General features: G+C 35.3%; 1 protein-coding gene across 7 annotated transcripts in view; it reads left to right on the top strand.

Moving 5' to 3' along the window:
* LOC150100035 (putative ubiquitin carboxyl-terminal hydrolase MINDY-4) overlaps nt 1-24,995 on the top strand; it is a 376,809-nt gene that overhangs the window by 51,108 nt on the left and 300,706 nt on the right. For all 7 annotated transcript variants that reach the window (XM_090402889.1, XM_090402887.1, XM_090402888.1 and 4 more), the window contains exon 5: nt 8,942-9,156. In XM_090402889.1, the coding sequence (XP_090259015.1) occupies nt 8,942-9,156 (215 nt within the window). The remainder of the gene's footprint in view (nt 1-8,941; nt 9,157-24,995) is intronic.

The following is a 24,995-nucleotide window of genomic DNA, read 5'->3' as shown; positions in this document are numbered from 1 at the left end:
CATTATTCTCCTGGGTCTCTAGCAAATAAATGCTGTATGTGGGCTGTGATTAAAGACAAAATAATCTGTGATATTCTTTTTGAAGAGTTGAAGGTTGTAGTTCTTGGGGAAAGGCTGGTCCTCAAAATTGACTTTGATGGAATGAAAGATGAATGGGGGTAGCAGGTTTGGTGAGTCAGCAGTTCAGCTGTAAAAAGATGTTGGGCAGCTTTTGCTCATGTTGTTGTTGTTGTTGTAGTTTAGTAGAAACAAGGGCATGTGGATGCCAATTCTGTTGAACATCACCTATGGAAACATCTATAAAATGCAGAAATTGACCATGTTTGACAGTGGTTGAAAAGAGTCTGTGCGAGAGAGCACCAAAGAACTGAACTGTTTTGTTCCAAAACAAGGACCAGCATCCTTTGTAGTGTGCTTTGCACCTTGAGTACTCCAGATCATTGAATGTAAATAGGGCACTAGATGCTATTAGGTAGATTAACTTAATGATGATACGGCTGCTTTTGTGTGTGTGTGTGTGTGTGTGTGTGTGTGTGTGTGTGTGTGTGTGTGTGTGTGTGTGTGTGTGTGTGTGTGTGTGTGTGTAAAAATGAAGCGATTACAAAAAAATGATTACAAAAATAAATCAAAGAATAAAAATGCTGACAAAAATAAAATATTTAATACTAGCTGAGCTCCCCCGCTTCGCTAAAGTGAACTCATGTTGCTAGCGGTTCAATTCAGAGTATTTACTTGAGCATTTAGTGCTGGTGCTTTTGTCATGGTGTAGAATTGTGAGCATTAGATCACTTCTTTGTAAACAACATTAGAAGTTTCATCATCCTCAACAAAAATAATTAAATTCTCAGGACTGCTAACTGCCCATGTCCAAAACATTCACCTCTTAAATGTAAACCTGTATATAAGGGCTGTCCTTGGGCTTTTTTAATTGTCATTGCAAAGCAAATTCTTATTGGAAATTGTAACCATTTGAATGCAAATGGATAATCTAAAGGAAATTAGGGGTATCCGAGGACAATTTCTCTGATACCAGGACCTGTAAATATCACAGCTTCTATCATATTAGGTTTCAATGATTTTACTTGAAGCCTAGTTCCATTACAAAGATTTGTGGCGTGCAGATTTTGGAGCTACATAATAGGAACACCCATTTTCAATTTAATTTCATGACCAGGTAATCCAGGTGGATTAAGCAAATTTAAAAATTCCACTGGAAAATGAACTGCATCATCTACATCCACAGGAGTATCTACTGATTTGTAAACGCTAACAGATCCATTAACTCTATTAAGAATCAACTTGTTCATTATTGATACAGCGTCATTTCAAGGTGCAAGGATCTCTCTCTCCCTGAACTAAGAAGGTGACTTTTCTTTTATGTTCTCAGTAGATGGGTAGACACTGCACAACAGTTCATCTGCAGTCTGAACTATTTTCCCAATATTTAGGTGTGTTAATATAATTTTTTCTTCTCTTTGCTGTACTTCACCATTGCAAATTTTTAACATTTTTGTGGAAAAGGAATGTACATTAGAGTCTCCATGTAAGTGAACATGCATATTGGTTTTGAGAGAAAACTTCTGTATATCATACCATAGTGATGATTTCTTAAAGCAGGCATTCACTTCATCCACCCTGATTCCATGGGCTGCAACAGGCAGTGTTTGTCAAAAATCACCAGCAAATAAAACAGTTATTCTACCCATTCTTCATTCATACAATCTGATATCCCTCAGTATATTCTGTCGACCACTTCAACAGATGTTTTATGGGACATTGTACATTCATTCCAAACAATCAAAGAAACCTTTTGTAATAATTTTGACAAATTACTTTGTTTTGATATATTGCACATAGGTGTATCATTAGTCACATTTGTAAGTGGTAGTTTGAAAGTAGAATGAGCAGTTTGACCACTTGCAGTAGAGTAGCTTCTATACCTGACGATGCCACAGCCAGAGTGATTTTACCTTGGCTTCTCAACTTAGCTAATAACAAATTTAGTAAAAAACGTTTTCTTAGTACCACCTGGAGCATCCAAGAAAAACACTTTCCCTGATTGATTTTCACAGCTTATTAAAACATTGTGGAAAAACTTCAGCTTTATCTGAAGTTAGTGATTGTTCATACCAACTTAATAAATCCCAAAGTTCATTGAAATTGTATGAGGTTTCCTGGATTTTCGGTATCAGAAGACTAAAATCTTTAACACCTTTGTCACTTATTGACTTGATTGATTCAAATCTCAATAATAAGCTTAAAAAAAAGGCTGCTAATGTTGTGTCTCTTGGTGGATCCACTATGCTGTAATGAGTGCGTTACTTTCTGTGAAGTATACTCTTTGATCATTTTTTGAGATGAACTGTGAAATGAACTACAGTTGGATGGTACTCATGAATATCAAAAGATAAAATCCACCAACTGGCTTCAGAGGTACTGATGTATTGTCCGGTTTGGTATAGATCTACTTTGCTACATTCATTTTGCAAACAAAATGTAGCTTGGTTTATATCAAACCAGACGATGCATCAGTACCTCTGAAGCCGTTTGGTAGATTTCCAAAAAATTATTTTTATAAGTTGACCATAGCGATAGAGGGTCAGTCATGTGTTCATTGAACCAACAGCACAGCGAACAAAAGGCCAAATCTGCCAAATGGCTTCAGAGGTACTGATGTATCGTATGGTTTGGTATAGATCTACTTTGCTATGTCATTTTGTAAACAAAATGCAGCTTGGTCTGAGCCATTGTTGTTATACTTGCATACATATTTGATGGATTTCATGGAACTGAAAATTTCAACATTTATGTGTACATTGAAGGTTCATAACAAAACCGGATTATAAGACACTATAAATTATCACTTTCGAAAGTTCCTTGGCTATTACACACACACACTTTTAAGTTGTAGCCAACTTAAAAGTGTGTGTGTGGTAGCCACCAGCTGAAGGAGCATGTCGATAATATCATGGATATCCATCCTGACCTGTTTGAGTTTCATTGGTTAATGACCTTGGATATCTCTTCTGCACTTTCCTGACTTCATGCATGGTGAGTTTGGATGAACAGGTCCATGTGGACCAAGCACCATATGTTTTGTTATGATATCGAACAGTTCTTTGTCACATTGAGGAGAAGGTATCTCGTCACTTATAATGGAATTGATTTCATGATTCCTGATTTTATCTTTGAGCCAAATCAATATTTGAGTGTGTGGCAGTCCCCTTTTTTGCCATTCTGCTGAATACATATAGCACCTCCATGCTCCAGAAATCTTGTGCTTTGTGATGAGATTCATTAATTTCATCAGCTTTCTGTGAAAAACTCTTGCAATAATGTTATGCTTGTCATAAGTCTTATTACCGGGTAGCAAATTTTCCAAAATCTTTAGCCAATTACTCTTGCACGTGCAGGTAATGAAGAGTTCAGTGCCACCATGTGCTCTAACATAGACCATTTCTACCTGAAGTTTACTTTGGTTTAAACGTATGTATGTGAGACGCTCGGACTCAGTTTTCGCATACATGTCAACCCAGTATTGATTGATGAGTTGACCATATCTATGTAGTGGATTTAAATTTTCCATCCGTACTATAATGCGATACGCATAAAAATTCCTTGCTCAAATGGTTTTTCTATTGTAGGTTCTCCACTTCCTGGATTCATTTGTTGTAAATCAATGCAATATCCATCCTCTCCTCTGTAAAATAAAAATGGATATTGGAGTGCATCATAAGTTCTATGTGTCTCATATATCCATTTCAGTCTATCATTGCGACCATGTAAAATTATGTCTCTGTGGTTAAATTCTTGCCTAGTAATGAAAATCACTACTTCATTAGCTGTGGGCACATTGAATCTGCCTGTGTTATATCCTGTCGGCACTCTCGGTTTGCATGTATGGCCAGTCTTAGTTTTTGCACATTGTTAGCATTCTCTGTAGCCAACTTAAAAGTGTGTGTGTGTGTGTGTGTGTGTGTGTGTGTGTGTGTGTGTGTGTGTGTGTGTGTGTGTGTGTGTGTGTGTGTGTGCGTGTGTGTTATGCTGATGTAATATTCCTTGTAAATTAAATACAATTTCTGAGTTCAATCCTGTGATCTGTCTACAATGGATCTACAAATTTAACGAAATAAATTTGTAAAAATTTATGATCATTTAGTTTGACTAGCAGCAAACTTCCAGCCAAACGGTATACTTGACCTTGCACTTTGAAAATAGGCTTGAACTCCCTTTTGACTATTTGCTCCACACCAAAAGATGTCATTTGAAATTTGGAATTGTTAGCTCGAATTGTTTCAATAAATTGATGAGACTGTGGATGTTTCATTGTAATGAGTGATAATTGTTCAGGAGGAGCTGGGATTTCATTTAGTTTCAATTTTTTATTCAAACAACACATTGAGAAATTCTGGGAGATTCATGCCTATATTTAAGTGCTTTCAGTGATTTACTTCAGTCATAGTACTGATCACAGCTGCTGAATTAGTGGAATATCTTATATTACAATTGTCAGAGAAAGCAGACTGTTCCTTGTTATTCCAAGAAACTTCAATAATTTCACTCTGTCTATTTAGTTTCATATGCCTTGCCTCAGGAGTTCAGTGACTTATAGAACTTGCTCTTCGTCATGGCATATTGGAAAAAAAATAAAATACAGGTAGTTCTCACTTTACGAATTCCTGCTTTATGGATTTTTATCTTCACGAATTTTTTGGATTGGAATTTTAATTTAAATTGTGCACGTTAAAGGCGATTAGAGGCTTGTATGGGGAATTACTCAGTTTGTAATGATGTAACAATCAGTTATAACGAGCCTCAGTCACTCACGAGCCTTGGCGATGCAAGTGTGTTATTCGTAGTTTTCTTCAATTACACCTGATTTTTTATTTTGTTTTCTTTTTAGCTATAACCCTTTCACTTTTCCAACAATGATAGTGACAAACTCTGATAGTACCCATATATAAAAAGGGAAATAAAACTGAATGTGAGAATTACAGAGGTATTTTCCTACTGAGTGTTCCTGGTAAGATATATGCAAGTATACTTGAGAAATGGTTGAGAAGAATTGTGGAAGAAAAGCTTGGTGAAGAATAAGCTGGATTCAGGCCAAATAGAGGCTGTCAGGATCAGATCTTCACTTTACGACAAATAGTCGAGAAATCATGGGAATATAACAAAGATCTGTATTTAAGTTTTGTCGATCTGGAAAAGGCATATGATAAGGTGCCAAGAGAGAAGCTATTCGATATGCTACAGTTATATGGTGTCAGTGGGGCATTATATCAAGCAATACTTAGTCTGTATTTGAATTGTAAGTCGGCAGTTAGAATTGAAGGATGTACAGGAAGATGGTTTAATGTTAAATCTGGTGTGAGACAAGGATGTACATTATCCCCTCTGTTATTCATTATCTATGTGGATCACATTATGAAGGAAAGTGGTATTAAACATGATATAAAAATTGGAGATGTTAATGTGAGCTCTTTGCTTTATGCGGATGATGTTATACTTCTGGCCTCGCCTACTCCCGTATATACGGGAATAAAAAGGCGTTAGATGATTTTTTTTTGATTTTTTGTTATACTTCTAAATAAATTCGCTACAAGTCTGCAAGATTCCCTGACTAAATTGAATAACTCTTGTAATAGATATGGTATGAAGGTCAGCAATAAAAAGACAAAGACAATGAAAATTGGCAGAATCATTGAAAATATCAACTGCTTTGTGAATGGAGAATCTGTGGAACAAGTAAAACATTTCAGCTACTTAGGCACGATTTTTAGTGATGATGGTAAATTAAATATGGAAATAGACAACAAAATCAACAAAGCTGGTATGGTAGGATGTCAGTTGATAAATTTGTATTGGATAAGAGAGAAATTAGTCGGAAAGCTAAATTAGCTGTATACAAGACAGTGTTCAAACCAGTTTTAACTTATGGATCTGAGAGCTGGGTCAGAAGTAAAACACTTGACCAAAGACAAGCAACTGCAGATATGAGAGTCCTGAGATTAGTCCTCAGATATTAGCTTCGTGAACAGATGGCATCAATGGCAATATCATGTTAAAAATGAGGATATTAGGAAAGAACTTGACGCTGTCAGCATCCAGGAATGCGTTAGCAGAGCTAATCTCATGTGGTATGGTCACTTAAACAGAATGGGCAAGGAAAGATTAGCAAACACAATTGTTCTCTGCCAGGTTGGCAGGAAAACGACCCAGAGGAAGACCAAGATATAGGTGGATTGATATGGTAGAAAGTGCCTTAGATGATAGAAATATAAGATCTGATAATGTTGGAGTCTTGACAAGTAACAGACTGATTTGGAGGAAAATTGTAGATAGGAAGTTAGTGATGATGTAAATTTTTCATGTGGTACTATCATATCCTGTACACCCCCGTGAAGGTACATGACAGGAATTTGATGATGATGATGACGACTTTTTCAACAATGAAAAAAGAAGCAACAGTGCAAAAACCAGAAAATGAGCAAAAGAAACAAAGAAAAGGAATTACTTTAGAAAAAAATTATGAAATTATTACCAGCCATCAGGCTGGTAGCACTGTTAAAGCTCTTTCTGAGAAATTTTCTCTTACCACTTCTCAATTTTATTTTTTTTATGAAATTTTTTTGCACCATTTTAAAGGATAAAGAAATATATTTGAATGAAGTAAAAAATGTGCAATCTATGCAGTGCAGTCTACATGGTTGTGTAATAAAGAAACAGGCAGTATAATTCCTCATATGGAAAAACATAACTGCTTGGATAAGTGACCATACTGAACAATTAACCATGCCTGTTACCTACGCAGCAATTTCTACTTAAGCATTAGCCATTTTTAAATGCTGAAAGACCAAAAAGGAGATGACTGCAAAGAGACTTTTGTTGCAAGAAGTGGATGGTTTGACTGCTATAAAAAGTGAACTGGTTGGCATAACATTAAAGTACAAGGTGAAGCTGCAAGTGCTGATAGTGAGGCTGCAAAATCTTATCCAGAAAAATTAGAAGAAATAATTAAAGAAGGAAATTGCTCGCCATCGCAGATTTTTAATGTCAATGAGATGGACCTTTTTTGGAAATTTGAAATTTTTTTTATGTTATTCTTTAAATATGTAAATCTTTGGCCAGTAAAGGCTTTTCTTATCATTTAATATTCATTTTATATTTTATATATTCGTTCATAAGCCATATATACCAGGAACCAATTAATTCGTAAAGGCAGGAAATATATGTATCTACTGATAATTATAAAATTTACTAAAAAAACTAATAAACATAATAATGGTAATAACAAAAAGAACTTACAATATCTAACAATAGAATTTAATAATATTTAACTAATGTAACAATATCTGGACACAGATAATAACGAAAGAACTTTACAATAGAATTTAACAATATCTATAAAAATTAACAGCATTGTTAAACTGTGTATATTGTTGAACTTCAGATATTGTTAAACTGTAGTACAGGTCGTGGAGGGAGGTAAAAAAAAAATTAATCACTTCTCCATAATCTGGAGGTGTACATCAATGATAATGCACATAAACCATTTTTGGAACATCCTCTATCTATTAGTGAAGAAAATTAACATTGGTCAATTCATTCTTGAGTTATAAGCGAACATCGAAAACAGATTTTGCTTTATATATATATATATATATATATATATAGATGATGCACACTATAGCAAACACTTCTATGACTAAATAATGCACCGTAATGAAATAGGAAGACTCAGCATAAAGACTCCTATAGAGCCAATGCTGTTTTAAGCTCACTTTTGTCAATAACAAAAGCACAAAAACTTCATGATAGCGAATTGAATTTCCTCATAAATGACTTTACGGTGTATGTCATCACAGAATACAGCTGTAGGAAGTAATCCTATGGAAAGTATGTATAAAATTTATTTGCATTTTGTATTAAAACTATAGTTGAATTCTAGAATGGTGTGAAATAGAACAGAGAGAATGGTGACAAATCGTACGTCGACGATACAAAGGATTTGGCAAGAATCATAAATAAAAGCACACAGATGATGTTTACTATAGCTTGGCCTTGGTTTAAGGATAAGTGTACCTTTAGTGGATGGACTGCCTTGGAGAGTTCAGTCTGATTATAGGGTGGGATTCTACTCAACTCAGAAAGTCCCAACCTAAATCAATTGGAACACTTTGGGATGAAGTGGAGTGGCATGAGGAATAATTTTCAGAGGCTATTATCACTTGCAAAACTCAAGATGTATCAGGAATATAGGTAAATTAACTATAAAGTAACATGTATATCACAGTAAATAACTTTTTTATTATGTAAATATTTTGTCTTATGTATCATAGGACATCATCAGTACTTTTTTTAAAAAGTACTTTTAAACCTAAGACTTGTAATTCTTTTGAAAGACAAACTGCTCTCTTCCTAAAAACATCATCTGACGATCCCACAGGTATAAAGGCTGATCTGCTCTTACTGTAAATACAATTCATAACTCACTCACATTCTCAAATTCCCCAAAGTAAAAATGCTGCTCAACAGAGAAATCCACTTATTCTGACTACCAGGTAAGCTGTTCAGTTTCTTGCTACTCTGATTTTATCTTTCTTCTGAAATATTTGACAAGTTGCACTGTGAAAATATTAGTTTGCTCTTGCGGAGACCATTCTGATATGGTGCTGATTTCCTGTCTATCTACAAATAATCACTGTACTAGCAGTGAAATCTTTACTGTATTGGGCTGTCATAAGTACCTGTTACAGCAAGGGTACATTCTCTGAAATGATGGAGATGTAACATTAACAATGCTGTACAATTTTGGATAAATGCTGTGTGATTGTTACTTTGATTTATTTTGTTATTGATTTAAGTCATTTTGGGAAAAAAAAATTCTGTTTAGAAAATTATTTTCAAATTAAAACTTAATACTGGAAAATTATTTTAGAGGGAGAGAAGAAGACAGCGAGCTTTTTTGAATAGTCCTTGTCAAACAGTAAGCAATATACATAGTAGAGAAGTACTTTTTGATCAGGATGAAGATAAAGAACTTTATGATCTCTATGATGCTGATTCAGAATCTGTTCAAGACTATGGCAAAACATCCATTCTAAACCAGAATGAGACTTCTATTGTAGAGCATTCCTCATTAAAGCAAAAAAAGTAAGTTTTCTTTGTCAAAGAATACCTTGATCTTATTTTAACATTGTATGATTGTTGTTTTTAGAATGAATGACGTGCTTTAATTCTTTTACAGTCTTGTACCCCCCCCCCCCCTTGTTTTTCATGTTTATCTCTCATATAGGAAGTTGGTGAATGACCTAGCACACATTAATATGATATATGGCGAGAGTTGAAAGAAAGAATTTATTTGTTATAAAATGAAACAAATTGGGTTTTATTTTGGTCATAAATATATAAAGATAATGAAACCAACTAGTTTCACCACTGATACTTATAGCTTCTTCTGGTTTAAAACTACAAATAAATACAATAAAGGAAAAAATAAATTATACCATTACTAAAAAACCAACCATGTAGGAACCATTACAATATAAGCTGAAAATGAAACCATGTGAGAGTTGGCATGAGTGAACTATTGCTAAATGTTGTGTGTAGACAGTTAGTTGAAAAAGTTGAAATCTGACATACAGAAAGATCCAAAACGATTTCCTAATATCACAAAAATTAATCCATGGTTCCTATTAAGTCTGTTTTGTGAAAAGATGACCATAGTACATTCTTTTATGTTGTGAGCAAGAAAGTTGTCTTCCATGTAAAGCATGGAGTTTTAATTTCACTCACTGTTGTGGTGTAAAAGCCAGGCACAGGTTGCCTTTTTTTTTGTCAACATCTCCAATGTGTCCTTTCTGTCTTATTTCCAAACATCTACACTAGTGGCCAAAATTATGGAAACCTTTTGGAAAAAGTGTATTTTTGAGGTTTGATGGCTCATAACAACACTTTTCTTCAGTGTAATACCATAAAATTATATATCAATGGAAAGATAATTTAATCAACAATGTAATGCAACAAAGTTTGTTCAATTATCAAAAGTTATAGCCAAATAACCAGAAAAAAGAAGCACAACTTGCTTGGGTTGATATGAAGTAGCTTTCCTTCATTTAAATGTAGCCAATGAGCATGAGTGTTTAGAGAGCCAATCAGATGTCATCTTGTTTTGGCAATGAGCCAATAAGGTTACAGTAGGATTCAGCTATTGATGTCATGTATTGGAGCTGAGAGGAGGAGGACATTTTTCAGTGTGTTGTGATTGCTATCAAGTTGGTTGGTTTTTTTGTGTCCTTTCATTTAGTGAGCTTGTAAAACATAATAAAATTAAAGAAATGGTGCAAAGAGTTGACTGGTCAGCCAGAAAGCGATGTAAAATAGTACTATTAAGTGAACAAGGCTACAGTTATGAAGAAATTAGAAGAAAAATTGGTGGGAATTTAACCAAAGGTGGCATTTCTGAATTTTTGAAGCGGTACAAGGAGATTCAGTCACTACAAAACCCACTAGTAAAGGCAGGAAAAGGTGCACAACAGCAAGTGATGATAGAAGAATTGAGAGACTGTGCCTACATGACAGAAGAAAATGATCTGGATGTATAAGAAATGGCGCAATACAATGTGAAGTTGAGTGCAAGCACTGTTCGGCGCAGACTGCAGAATTTGGTCTAAATGCTAGAATTCCATGAAAAAAGCCATTTTTATCTCTCAAACAAAGGTTGAAAAGATTAAACTGGGCTAAAACCCATGTTAACTGGACAGCAGAACAATGGGACAGTGTTATTTGGAGTGATGAGACCAAAATCTCCCTGTTTGGTTGTGATGGCATAAAATACATAAGGAGAAGAATATGAGAAGATTTGCATTTTGATTGCATTACATCTACTGTGCAACACCTACTTAGTGTTATGATCTGGGGTGGTGTGACATCAAAAGGTGTGGGCAGAATTTGCTCGATTAATGGGAATATAAATGCCCAAAAATACATAAATGAAATACTTGAGCCCAAACTGAAGCCTTCCACATGTGATCTTTTCCATGATAATGAAGCATTTATATTTCAACAGAATTCAGCTCCATGTCATGTTGCTGCTGTGTGCAAAAAGTGGTTTCAAGATAATCATATTCCAATGCTGGAATGGCCTGGGAATAGCCCAGACTAAAGAAACTTGTTAGTCAGAAGCAACCCACCAATAAAACCCAATTAATAGAAGCAATAATTCAATCTTGGTTTCACGTTATACAGCTGCAGAACTAAAAAACTTGGTTCACTCCATGGGAATGCGTTGTAAGGCCATAATTAATGCTAAAGGTTACCTAACTAAGTATTAACTCACATTGTGAGAATTTTTGTATATCTCATTTTTTTCTCTGTTTCACTTTTCTTCTTTATAACTGCTGTTCTAATAAACAATCCTTCATAAAAGTTATTGCATTACATTCTTGATTAAATTATCTTTCCATTAATATATAATTTTATGGTATTACTCCAAAAAAAAGTGGTATTTTGTGCCATCAAACCTCAGAAATACACTTTTTTCAAAAGGTTTCCACAATTTTGGCACTAGTGTAGATTATTATTATTGCCAAAGGACCTCCATTGAGTCCTAAGACTCATTGTGGGAGACCCACACTATCATACTTTTCCTTGAAACCATTAACAGACAAGGCACTTACATCTGACTTAGGCAGCCCATTCCATTCATTCACCACTCTCCAAGTAAAAAAAAATCTAGTCCTTATGCTCTTGCTAACCACACTTTTACCAACCTTTCAGAAATGATCCTTTGTTCTACCTACGCTAGCCAACTGCTGAAACATTTCCCCTGCATCAATCCAGTTAAATCCTCTAAATGACTTAAATGTTTCTACCCCCCCCCCCCCCCCCCCCCCAATAAACCAACTTTTGCAATCCACAAAACCTCAATCTATCCTCATAGGAGCATTCCACAGAACCACTCACTATCTCATTTACTTGTCTCTGGATCTTCTCTGCTACTTCCTCATTCCCCAAGAAACTCACGTGACTAGACCTGAGCACAGTAATCCAGATATGATCATATCAATGCTTGTTAACTTCCTCATTCTGCTTGTTAGTATGTTCTTCAATTACCAAGTAATCCTGTGAACAGCTCTGGCTACTTTAGCAATATGTCCTCTAAACTTCAGCTCTCTATCTACTACTATCTCCAAATCACTGGCTTCATCAATTACCATATTTGCCGGTGTACAAGACACACTTTTTTCTTTGAAAATAGATCTGAAAAACAGGGTGCATCTTATACGTCGATATTCAGTTTTTTATTACATTCATTTCTGGAAATTTTCTTTGTTCTGAGTTATGCGATTTCTTTCTTGCTTCCTTGCAGTGTGTGAGAGCATTCCAGTTATGTAGAGTTCAGTGGATGCCCATGCACTGTCATAGATGATCACAGCCGTGTTCCTGTTCGTTTAAACTTTCCAATTGTTGTCATGGTTGTTGTGAATGGTGATAAATTTCTGCCGTTAAATTTTCTCTAAATTTCTTGGCAAATTATGGCTGAAAAACATCTGCATTGCTACAATATTGCATACAAGCTACGTCTGATTGCGTATGCTAAAGAACATGGAAACAGGACTGTAGAGAGGCATTTTTGGCTACCCTCAACTGAGAAAATGATAAAAACTTGATGGAATCAGGAAGAGGATCTAATAAAAGCAACTCACAATAAACATAACCTATGAAGTGGGACTGCAAAATGGCCAGAACTTGAGGCAGAACTGAATACTTGGATTTTAGACCACAGAAAAGTGGGACTTTTAGTGTTCTACAAATTGAATTTCATTGATTCATCATTAACTAATTAATGACGAATGTTTTCTTGTTTTCTTGCGTCATTAACGCAAGAAATCAAGAAAATTTTGAACTTGCGCAAATAGGAAACATGGACGAGGTTCCACTGACTTTTGATGTGCCCTGAAACAAAACTGTAGATTCCAAGGGCACAAAAAGTGTTACTGTTAAAACTTCTGGGCACAAAAAAACTCACTACACGGTTGTTTTATCCTGCTGTGCTGATGGGACAAAATTTTGGATGATGGAGGAGGAATGAAGTTATGGATAGATAAAATTCGGTCTAGGCGCCATCTAGGACTGTTGAAGAAGCCTGCCCTGTTAGTATGGGATCAGTTTCGTTCTCACAGAACAGATGTTAAAATCTCAGTTAGCTGTAATTCCAGGAGGTCTAACTAGTCAGCTTCAGCCTTTAGATGTCTGTATTAATAAACCATTTAAGGGATTTATGAAGGGGAAGTGGAACAGCTGGATGCAGTCTTCAGATTTTGAGGTCATGCCATCAGGAAGAAGGAAGAGGCCTAGCATTTCACAAGTTTGTGAGTGGGTCAAAGCTTCATGGGATGCTGTGAAAACTGAGACAGTGGTTAAATCATTTAAGAAGTGTAGCATTAGTAATGCACTGAATGGTACAGAGGGCAATTTGTTGTATGAGGACTCATATTCTGATTTAGAAGAGGTTTCAAATGTCTCTTCATTTAGCTCTGGAGATGAATTTCTGGGTTTTGATGAAGAATATTGAAAGATGTGACTCTTTCCTAGTTAGATTAAGTATTTGTTGAAAGTAGACCTACTTATTACTTTATATTTGAAATACTGTAAATTCATTATAATATTCAGTGATAAAGTTTTTTTCCTAAAAAATGTGTACAAAAAAGGGGGGTGCATCTTATACACCGGCAAATACGGTACCTGGAGTACAGTTCCCCTCAATGTGTACACACACACATTGTGATCACAAATGATTAAGATCATTTGTGATTTTATCCCAAAATGCATAAATTTACACTTTACCATTAAATTGACATCCATTGTTTTGCCCATACTGTTAGACTATTTAAATCATCCTGCAAGCTCTCTGCATCACCTTGATTAACGGTTACCCTTCCCCAACTTTGCATCATCAGCAAGCAAGTGAATATCTCCCTTCACTATATCATTTCCTGTATCATTTATGTACAAATTAAACAGCAGTGGCCCAAGCACAGAGCCCTGCAGCACACTACTAGTCACCTGCTTTCTCCTGAATTCTGCTCCTCCATATACTACTTTTTGGTATCTGTCCAGCAGCCATTTTTTATCCACATCACTAGTTTCGTATCCATTCCTATTTGTTGCAGTTTGCGTAATAGAGTTCCATGTGGTATCTTGTCAAACACTTTTGCAAAATCTAGCAGTATCATCTTACAGCCATTCCCTTTGTCCAACTCAGCTGTCACTATTATAAAAAGTTAGTAGATTACTAAGGCATGACTGACCCTTCACAGAGTCATGCTACTCCTCATAGAATATCAGATTCTTATCCACTCATTCCTGAATTCTCTTTTTAACCAACATTGCCAGTACTTTTATCACCACTCCTGAGATACTGATTGAGCTATAATCTGCTATCACAGACTTTCATCCTCCTTCCACTCTCTCTCTTGGGACTTTGCCAGAGCTAAGACTTAAATTAGACAGCCTAATCAAAGTTACTTATTTACACAAAATGCAAGGCTGGTAATACTATATAATTTGTTTAGAAGGTCAGATATTTTGGTCTGAAACTTACAGACAATCGTTGGTGGCAGTGACAGTTAATTACAAGATAGAATGCAAACAGTGGATTAATTTGAAACAGAAAGAGCCACATGATGTTATACTTACAACAGTGCAATGTTATAACTGAGGTAACATAGGTTAATCATAACAGTAAAAAAAAAAAAAAAACCTGTCACCTCTGCCATAACAATATTTTCACTTAGATGATATACTCTTGCAAAATGGTCATTCAGTAGCTCAACAATTTTATCTGTCTCTGTTACCACTGTACTATCTGCACTCATTAAAATTAGCTTTGCATAGTCATTCTTCCTCCTACTTGCCACAAAACAAAAACTCTTTGGGATTTCTTTTTGCCTGCTTGGCCAATTTGTTCTTATAATCTGATTTTGCTTTTCTTACCATACTGATCATCTTTCTTGTCTGATCCTTATACTGTTCATGAGTTAGCTAGTCACCTTTCTCATTACATACCCTCCATAATATTTTCTTTTTTTGCAGCTTATGCTTAATGATATATTACTCATCCATCTAACTCCTACTTGATTTACTCTCCTGACTTTGGGTATAGAGTGTGATATTGCTTCCTCCAGATACCCAACTATCGTCGCAAAAACTGTGAACATCCTTCCCTTGCAGATCTTTGTGCCATGGAACTGCTACAAGCTGCATCCAAGTGATTCATTATCACCTGCCTTATAGTTCCACATATATTCCCTCTTAATTATAATTTTCACAGATTTTGTTACCTTAGTTATGTACTGATCTTCTGATTCTATAACAAGATCCAATACTCGCATACTTCGAGTTCCCTCCATCACTGCTTATAATTGCTATTTTGTTCTTGCCTTCTGATCTTTCTCCTTCCAATCCATGTCTCCGAAGTTGAAACCCCCATAATAATTACTCAGCTTGCACTCATTGTACTAATATGCAGATGCATGTCTTCCATATCATCACTGGCACCCCCTGACCTATAGTAGCAACCAATTTAATATTTTGTCTTGTTGGCCTCCATCTCACACCAGATTGACTCAAAAGAATGAACTACCATCTTCCCCTCTGACTCCTGCTCTTTTTGGCTGCAATTCAGCAGTACTTTGCCCTCTGGACAGTCTACTTTATCCTCCCAAAAAATTCTAAATCCACCACATTCTATCCCAGTAACTACGTCCTCTACTGTTAGCCAAGTCTCACTAGTGCCTATAACTTTTGGCATTACTGTATAAAAACTGTAGCATCCCTTTGGCCCTAACAACTTTTTCACCCTGATTGACTACCTCACTTCATTTGATATTGTTTAAATAAATTATATTACCAGAATTAACTCGTAAAATATTATTTATTATTATAATTTTCACCTGAGTATCAAAGGCATCTTCAGTACAAAGCTAATAGAACAATAACTGACAATTCAAAAAGGCACCACCTAAGTAGCTAATGTAAGATAACTAAAAAAGCTCATTAAATTTCCTAACTTATTAAAAAAAAACTTACATAAAATAATTAATTAATTAAATCATATATATACCGTATATGTTGGAGTATGAGGCGACTCTCAAATACTACAGAAAACCCCTCGAAATCATGGGTTGTCTTATATAGCGAGTATAAAAAGTGAAGCTTAATTTTTTGGAGGTAGTTACAATACATTGTTATATAAGAAAATAGGCAATGTTTATAAACAAATCAGATTAATTTTTTTGTTACATAAATTTATTTAAAATATTACAATAGATGTAAGTCTTAAAAAACAAATAATAATTATTAACCTCAATTTTCATATTAATTTTCTTCATCATCTGTTGAAAATAGTTCTTCAGATTCATTGTTTAAATGGTCGTCATATGGATCTCAGTTCGAATCCTGTGAGTTGATTTCATTTTCGTCGTCATCAGTGTCCCACAACAGACCATCTTCCATACCATCCATAAGATTAGAGATACCACACTTTTTAAATTATTTTATTACAGTCTCTACTTTTTCTTTATTCCATGCTTTGATCACAAAATTGCACAACATATCATGTGATGCAGCGGTCATAGGTCCACCATTTGTAAATGATTTCTCACCAGTCAGCATCCAATTATTCCACTCTTCTTGATGTGATCTTTAAATGGTTTGTTCAAGCAGACGTCTAGTGGTTGCAATATAGAAGTTAAACCACCTGGTATAACAGTAATTTTTGTGTTATTTTTTCTACAAGACTTTTAGTATTTTCAGTAACATATCCCATACTAATAAACTGTGTTTCTTCATTATGCTGCCTGGTCGCGTGTTCCACACATTATTTATCCATAATTTCATTGGTTTTAACTTGGTTCCATCAGCCAAACGTGACAGCACAACCGTAAACCTTGTTTTTCATGACCTGTACTTCGAACTTGCACACTCTTACTACCTTTAGACTCCACTATTTTATTTCTTATATCAAAGCTCATAGGAGTTTCATCCATATTTCCACTATTTGACAATAGAAAGTTATGTTCTTGTCTCAAATGAATAATAAATTTATGGAAACTGGTTGAGAAGTCCTTGACACCAGGCCCTATCAAAAGCCTTGGAGATGTCAAGAGCAAAGGCACAGGTTTCTCCAAACTTTTCCATGGAATGGGTCTAGAGGTGTGTAATGTAGACCAGGAGAGCTGTGGATCTAGACTGGTGAAATCCATACTACTAATAACTAATTAGATGGCAGTTCTCTAATTGTTGAAGAAGTTGATTGTTGATAATCTTCTCCATTACTTTAGACAAAATTGAAGTGAGAGCAATATCTGGACAAATACCACAGAAAGATTTGGTGACTAGGTCTGGCACAAACCCCTTTTAAATAAACTCTCATCATTTGGCCCCATGACTTCTGTGGTTGGACTGACTGAATACTCATTTTGGGTGATTGAGGATAGTTTCCTATCTTTTAAGTATATGACCAATGCAGGGATCCTACAAGGCTCTGTTCTTTCACCCAAACTATTCTTTCTATATGTAAATGAGCTACTCCATTTATTACGAACAATACATAGTTTTGCTATGCAGCTGTGCCTTATTTCCCACAAAAAAAAAAATCCCTTCTCTTCCAGCCTTTTTGAAAATGCCCGTATCCCTATGTATTAGGAAAAATGTCTTCTTGAGATAGCACCAACCTCAAATCTCTCTTGGCACAAACATATTATATTGCTTCCTCTGCTTCAAAAAAGTTGGGTTTTCTTTTTTGTTCTATGTGTTATTTAACTCCAAACAGCTACTGACTTTATACAAATTACAAATCTGTCCAACCATCGAATGCTGCTCTCACATCTGGGATGGCTCCCCTAAGACTCCCTAAAGATGCTGGATGAAAAGAGTGGTCAGACTAATTAATGATCCCTCTCTCACTAATACACTTTACTCATTTCACACAGGCACTCATTTTCTTCTGCTTGCATCTTCTAAAAATACTTCTGTAGCCACTCTTCATCAGAATTAGCATCGGTACAGTAATTTTCCCATTCTGCCAAATCTGTTCAAATTCATACAGCAATTAATCAGCACTCCCACATTCATCTTCAAACTCACAGAACAAATTTCTCCTCTTCATTCTTTTCCACTGCTGCCCTCTGAAACAGTCTGCCATTTTATGTGCTTCCAAAGAAATACACTCATAGCTCTTCAAGGTTAAGGTGAACAAATATCTTCTTGCCCATACTATAAGCTGACCAACCTCTCATGGAGGGTTCCCCTAAAAAAAAAATAAATACAGAGTACAAATAAAAATAAATGAAATCCTGACAAATAACACATTAATATGGAAGAAAATTGTTGATTGGAAACGAATTATATAGCTATCTTGATTATATAATTACATATAGATATGCCTTATTATTAACTTATTTATTTAGCATCATTTTACACTTATTGAGGGTAGTATCAAGATACCTTGATGATGCTGATGACTAATTATTTTTTCTTTCTTTCTTTAGAGAAGCTAACTGCAGTTTAGTATGGATTTGATTAACACATCCATCACTCAGAGAAATAGTCAAATGACGAGAAGTAAATTTTGAATTTCTGAATTTGAATAGGAAGTTGAAGAACAATATAGGTTTAATTTTGCCATGCAGACAAGGTTGATAATGAATAAAAAAAAAAAGACAATCTTTACAAAGGAGGATGCACATTGTATATTAAATTTAGTACACGATTCAAATAATTTGCCATAAAATCCTAGAAATTGAGAGAAGTTGTTGCTTCATTAGTATCAATGATGTCCATTGGATTGACCAGAGTTTGCCAAAACCTTTATAAAGAGTTTCATGTGAATAGCTTATTCGGTATAGATGAAGCCCATTGGTTGAAAAGACCTGGCTTTGAATCCTTTCTAGGATGTGAAAAACTTTTATCACAGCTTTTCAACTGAATTTGAGTTAGCCAGTCTAATACAGAGGTTGCAGGGTTTACCATCCCAGAAACTCAGGCTTTTTTGTTCCACTACCAGATAAACTGGTAGAAGTCAAGGACATGTAATTTACAGGCAAAAATACGTTACAACCAATAGTAATATAGTAGTTGTATAAGATGGTGTTGAATGCCCATGCAGATATCCCAGCCATTGTATCATCATGATAAATAACTGAAAAGTGAGTTAGTCACTCTCATACAGAGGTGGAAGAATTTTTTCTCTCAGAAAGTCAGATTTTTCATTTTTGAAAAACAGACAAACTGGCTAGAAGAACATGTTGATTGGATTTTAGCAGTACAGATGTGAACACAGATTGATAAGAAAATAACTATTTATTGACTTAATTGCTAATATTTCGCTGGTATTTTATCCAGCATCTTCAGAGCACACAAACAAAGTTTGTTACAGTAGCAAGACAACCGCAATCTGGTGTAACAGTGGGACTAGTATGAGCAATTGTAGCATGCAACACAAAGACTAAAGTCCTAATTAAGCGCCATCTAAGTTGGGAAAAAAAAAAAAAAAAACGAGAAAAAAAGCAAGTATTAATTTGGTCTTAGGATGACTGTCTCCCAAATTTTTGGCAGATTTATACAGCCATACTTGTTGAGGTTTTGAGTATGTTTCAAGGATTCTGTTGATTCCAGGAACAACCACTCTGACTTGTAAAAGCTTCTGTGGAGCACTTTTGTTTTTTTCCAATTGATACTGTGTGTGTGTTGGTATCCAAAGCATTGTCTGCTAGACCTGACTTGCCATAGCGAAAGTGCCGGATATATTTTTTGTGTTCACTGAGGTGGATGTCCACAGTTCTTCCTGTCTGTCCATAGTAGGCTTGATGACATGAACAGGGCACTTCAGAGATTCCTGGATATGATGAAGGAAAGAATCTGTCCTTAGGTTTCCAATTTCACAAAAGGTTTAAATACGGTGCATAGTTGGTGTTTGTTAAGCACTCTAGTTATCTTTTCAGATGTGCCTTTAACGTATGGGATGGTGACATATTTGTTGTAGTCTTCTGTGGTAGACAGTGGGGGGGGGATATTTAGTATTTTATCTGTCTTATGGGGATTATAGCCAATGGTCGGAAAGGTGTGGCGTAGGTGAGAAAGTTAGTTCAGCAGTGAGAGCAGTGTCATTGGAACAAATTGCTCTAGCTCTATGGATTAGTGTTTTTAAGATACCATATTGTTGAGAAAGGTGATGGCGTGATTGTTTGTGTAAATAAGTGAGAATGATAAGGAACCTTCTGGAAGACGTGTGATTAGTGTGTCCAGGAAGGGGCAGGCAGTCATTGGCTTCTGATTCCATTGTAAAGTGGATTTTTAGCCAGCACCCAAAAATTCACTGATGGATTTTTGGGTGCCTGCTAAAATGACTGCCTGCCCTTCCTGGACACACTAATCACCAGAAGGTTCCTTATCATTCTTGGTTTATAGAAAACCTACAAACAATCACACCATCACTCTTCTCAACAATATGGTATCTTAAAAACACTAATCCATAGAGCTAGAGCAATTTATTCCAATGACATTGCTCTCACTGCTGAACTTTCTCACCTACATCACACCTTCCTGACCAATGGCTATAATCCCCATAAGACAGATAAAATACTAAATGCTCCCCAATATTCCTCCCCACTGTCTATCACAGAAGACTACAACAAATCTGTCACCATTCCATAACAAACACCAGCTACATACCTACGTACTTATGTGAAATTGGCGACTCTCATCCGTTCACCTAAGGACAGATTCTCTCCTTTATCCCATCCAGGAGTCTATGAAGTGCCTTGTTCATGTCATCGAGCCCACTATAAAATATATCCAGCACTTTCGCTATGGCAAGTCAGTTCTTGCAGACCATGCTTTGAATACCCTTGCACACAAGATCAATTGGAAAAAAACAAAAGTGTTGCACAGAAGCTTTTACAAGTCAGAGTGGTTGTTCCTGGAATCATCAGAAGCCTTGAAACATATTCAAAACCTCAACAAGTATGGCTGTATAAATCTACCAAATATTTGGGAGACAGTCATCCTAAGACCAAATTAATAATTACGTTCTCTCTCTTTTTTTCCCCCCCAACTTAGATGGCACCTAATTAGGACTTTAGTCTTTGTGTTGTACGCTACAATTGCTCCTACTAGTCCCACTATTACACTGGATTGCAGTTGTCTTGCTACTGTGACAAACTTTGTTTGTGTGCTCTGAAGATTTCTGGATAGAATACCAGCAAAATATTAGCAATTAATTCAATAAATAGTTATTTTCTTATCAATCTGTGTTCGCATCTATACTGTTAAAATCCAATCAACGTGTGCGATGAACACATAAGCCTTTCAACATGGCTAGAAGAACACACATGTAACAGATGTAATATACGAGGGCTGTTCAATAAGTAATAAGACTAATTTTGCTGTTGCGAAACCACTCATCACAATATTAATTTCTGTGGAATAAAGAAATGTTGCTGTCTGTATTAACAAAAGAGGTTGATAGAGGGCGTATACGGGCTGGTGTGCCAGAGTGTCACGTGACTAAACGCAAACTTGTTTTGCCGTGCCTACGAGCCACGACCAGTCATCGAAATGGAAGCATCCTTGGAACAGCGTTATGCGATTAAATTTTGTGTGGGTTGCAAAAATCGGCATCAGACACTTTTAACATGATACGCGAAGCTTTCCACGATGAAGCAATGTCGAGGGCAAGTGTTTTTCGCTGGCATAAAACTTTTAAGGAAGGAAGGCAAAATGTGGAAGATCTTGAACGTGAGGGAAGACCTTCAACATCCATCACAGAGACAATGATCAACACAGCAGCGATTATCATCAAGGAGGATCGCAGAATTACAGTACGCCAGCTGCATGTTGTCCTGAATATTTCTGTGGGAAGTGTTCACTCAATCATGGCTGAACATTTGGGACTGAAACGTGTTTACGCCCGATGGATTCTCAAACTCTTGACACTGGAGCAAATGCAGCATCGATGGATGTGTGCACAGAATGGAAAGAAAGACTGGAACAAGAAAGTGACAATGTCTTAAAATGCATCATTACAGCAGATGAAGCTTGGTTGTATCACTATGACCCTACAATGAAACAACAAAGCAGCGACTGGAAGCATCCGTCTTCGCCTACCCCCAAGAAAGCAAAAACTGCAAAATCGGCTGGTAAAGTTATGACCATAATGTTTTTTTAATACGAAGGCATTGTTTACCAACATGCTGTGAAACCCGGGAATACTGTAAATGGCCAATGGTACAGCACATCAAAAGGAAGCGTCCATTGCTGAAGAATGGCTTCTAATTGCACCACGATAATGCAAGGCCACATATTGCTGGTGGTGTAGTGGACGTTTTGCAGAAGAACAACATAGATATCCTACCACACCCTCCATACAGTCCTGATCTAGCACTGTGCGATTTCTGGCTGTTTCCTCAGCTCAAGAAACCACTAAGAGGCCACCATTTCGAAAGCAACAAAGCTTGTGTAAAAGCTGCGGAGGCGGTTTTGAAAGAACTCTCAAAAAACAGACTTTCACATGTGTTTAAGAAGTGGACGCAACATTGGGACAGATGCATCGCATCTCACGGTAGTTACTTCGAAAAAGACCATGTAAATGATGATGATTAAAGGTAATCTGTTTTCTGTATAAATATAGTCTTATAAGTTATTGAACAGCCTACGTATTAGCCTCTTTGCCATCATTGTTTCAACTGTAATTTTTCAGATTATGTAAAAAATTAATTGAAAATAGAAAAAATATATGAAATTGATGAAAAAAAAAAGAAAAAAACCTCTAACCTACCCATTGTACAAAATCTACTATAGGTTTGCTGATAACATTTTGTGGGTGGAAACAACATAAAAAAAAAAAAAAATCAGAATATTTCATTCCAAATCCTAGATTGTCAGTGCAGGAAAACCGATTAAACAATTCTTAACAGAGGAAAGATGAAAGCACTGTGGTAGTGGAGGAATGGAGCAAGATGCATTATTGACAAGAAATTTTTTTTTGGAGTGGGGAGGTGCAAAGCATCTGTCAAAGTGGGACTTTATAATAATCCTTTTCCCACAAAAAGGTTGATAACATTATGGCAAAGAAGTTGCTGAATTGGGGAGCACAAATAGTTTTCTGGGTGATGTCCATGTGTTGTTGATACTTTTTTTTTAATGATGTATGGAAAAACATTTTAAAAATCCTTTAATTACTTTAGTTGAATTTTCATACATTACTATAGAATTCAAACTCATATAGCCTTGGTGATTTTTAGAAAGTGAACAACAATATATATTCTTATATGAATACTTCAAATATATTTTAAAACTTTAATTCCCTAAAAATGTGGTATACAAGAAGTTAACTGCAGCAATACTTTATATTTGAAAAGATATATTTAGTTTTATATTATTAAAAAATTTCTTTTAAAAAATACTTCTAAATAAATGCAGTACAAGCTTTTGAGACTCTTTAACTAAATTGAATAACTGCTATAATAAATTTAGTAAGAATATTACTAATAATAATAAAAAAAAAAAACTATGAAAATAGCAGGAACATGAATATCAGCTGCATTCTCAGCATGACTTCTGGGAACAAGTAAATGTATAACCTATGAGACAAGTAATACAGTAGATGTACTATAGCAAACACTACTATAATGAAATGATGTGCTATAAAGAAGTGTGAAAAAGTTGTGACCTAAGTCCCTTTAAGCTCACTATTACAAACATTATAAGCTGAAAAGTGGAGTGAATTTCCTAAAGTGATATCACAATCAGGAGGTTGCAATTGCAGGGAATATAACAAAAGAAAATTACAAGAAATAAAATAGGAAAAGTTAAATCACAGGAAATAAAAGAAAATTATGGGAAACAGAACGAAGGAAATGGCTGTAAATCATACATTGAAGACAGAATACAAGGGAATTGTATATAAAGTACACAAAGTGATATGTAAAAGTACAAATGCAAACAATAATAGACATTCATCATTCTCATTCCCCACATATCTAAAAATGTAGTTATCCACTACATCTATTAGTTCAATGCATCAGTTATCCCGCTTGTTATTTTTCTACTACCTTTCTAACCTTCTTTGAAGCTTCTCTATGCATACCAACACATATTATAAACAATATTGACTTCACAGAAAAACTTATGCTGAACTTTGAAATTATGATCTCTTTTGATGTGGTTTCTCTGTTTACAAATAGGCCTAGAAACGATTCAGTTTTTATGAGATGATAATTCTGAGGACATTGTTAAATTGTTTAAATTTACCATCAGTGCAGAATACTTCACATGGTAGAACAATTTATATCAGCAAATAGAAGGAACAGCCATGAGCAGTCATATGTCCCCTGGCAATTAGTCATATCTCACCAAATATGACTAATTGCTTTATGGAGCATCTAAAAAGTTAACTTTTTAACTAAATTTTTCCTTAACCTTGTATATAGCAATGTTTTGTTAATATATTTGCAGTCTGATCCCACTCTGAAACAACATTACTTTAGTTTTGAGACTGAATAAACTCCTTATACAACCAAATCAAGTTCACTATTGAACTTGAATGTAACAACAGTCTTCTCTTCTTGAATACCTTGAATTTTCCCTCTATTTTACTCATGTACTAAAAACATTGGTACATTAATATAATAGTCACTATTTATCATGGTCTCAGAGTGTTGCTTATTCTCTAACTGATCCTGGTATAATGCATTTCATTAAAATCAAAGAAACTATAATTTTCATAAAATGCACAATTTTATGTACATTAAAAAAATAAAAACACCACATAGTTTTTTTTTTTTTTATCTGTGTGGTTCTCATAATCTTCCTTTGTTGTTAATTTAGTTGTGACAAGCCTTAGTGTAATGCAGCCTTTCTCAATATATTTACCCTGAAGAGTATACCCTTGAAATAATTTTCAGGTCTTAGGGAATCCCTGTATAACA

Source organism: Typopeltis vanoorti, chromosome 13 (assembly GCF_054136105.1).
Source record: "Typopeltis vanoorti isolate ZY-2024b chromosome 13, IOZ_Tvanoo_1.0, whole genome shotgun sequence".
Lineage (NCBI taxonomy): Eukaryota > Metazoa > Arthropoda > Arachnida > Uropygi > Thelyphonidae > Typopeltis > Typopeltis vanoorti.
This window is presented reverse-complemented; position numbering and strand designations above follow the sequence as displayed.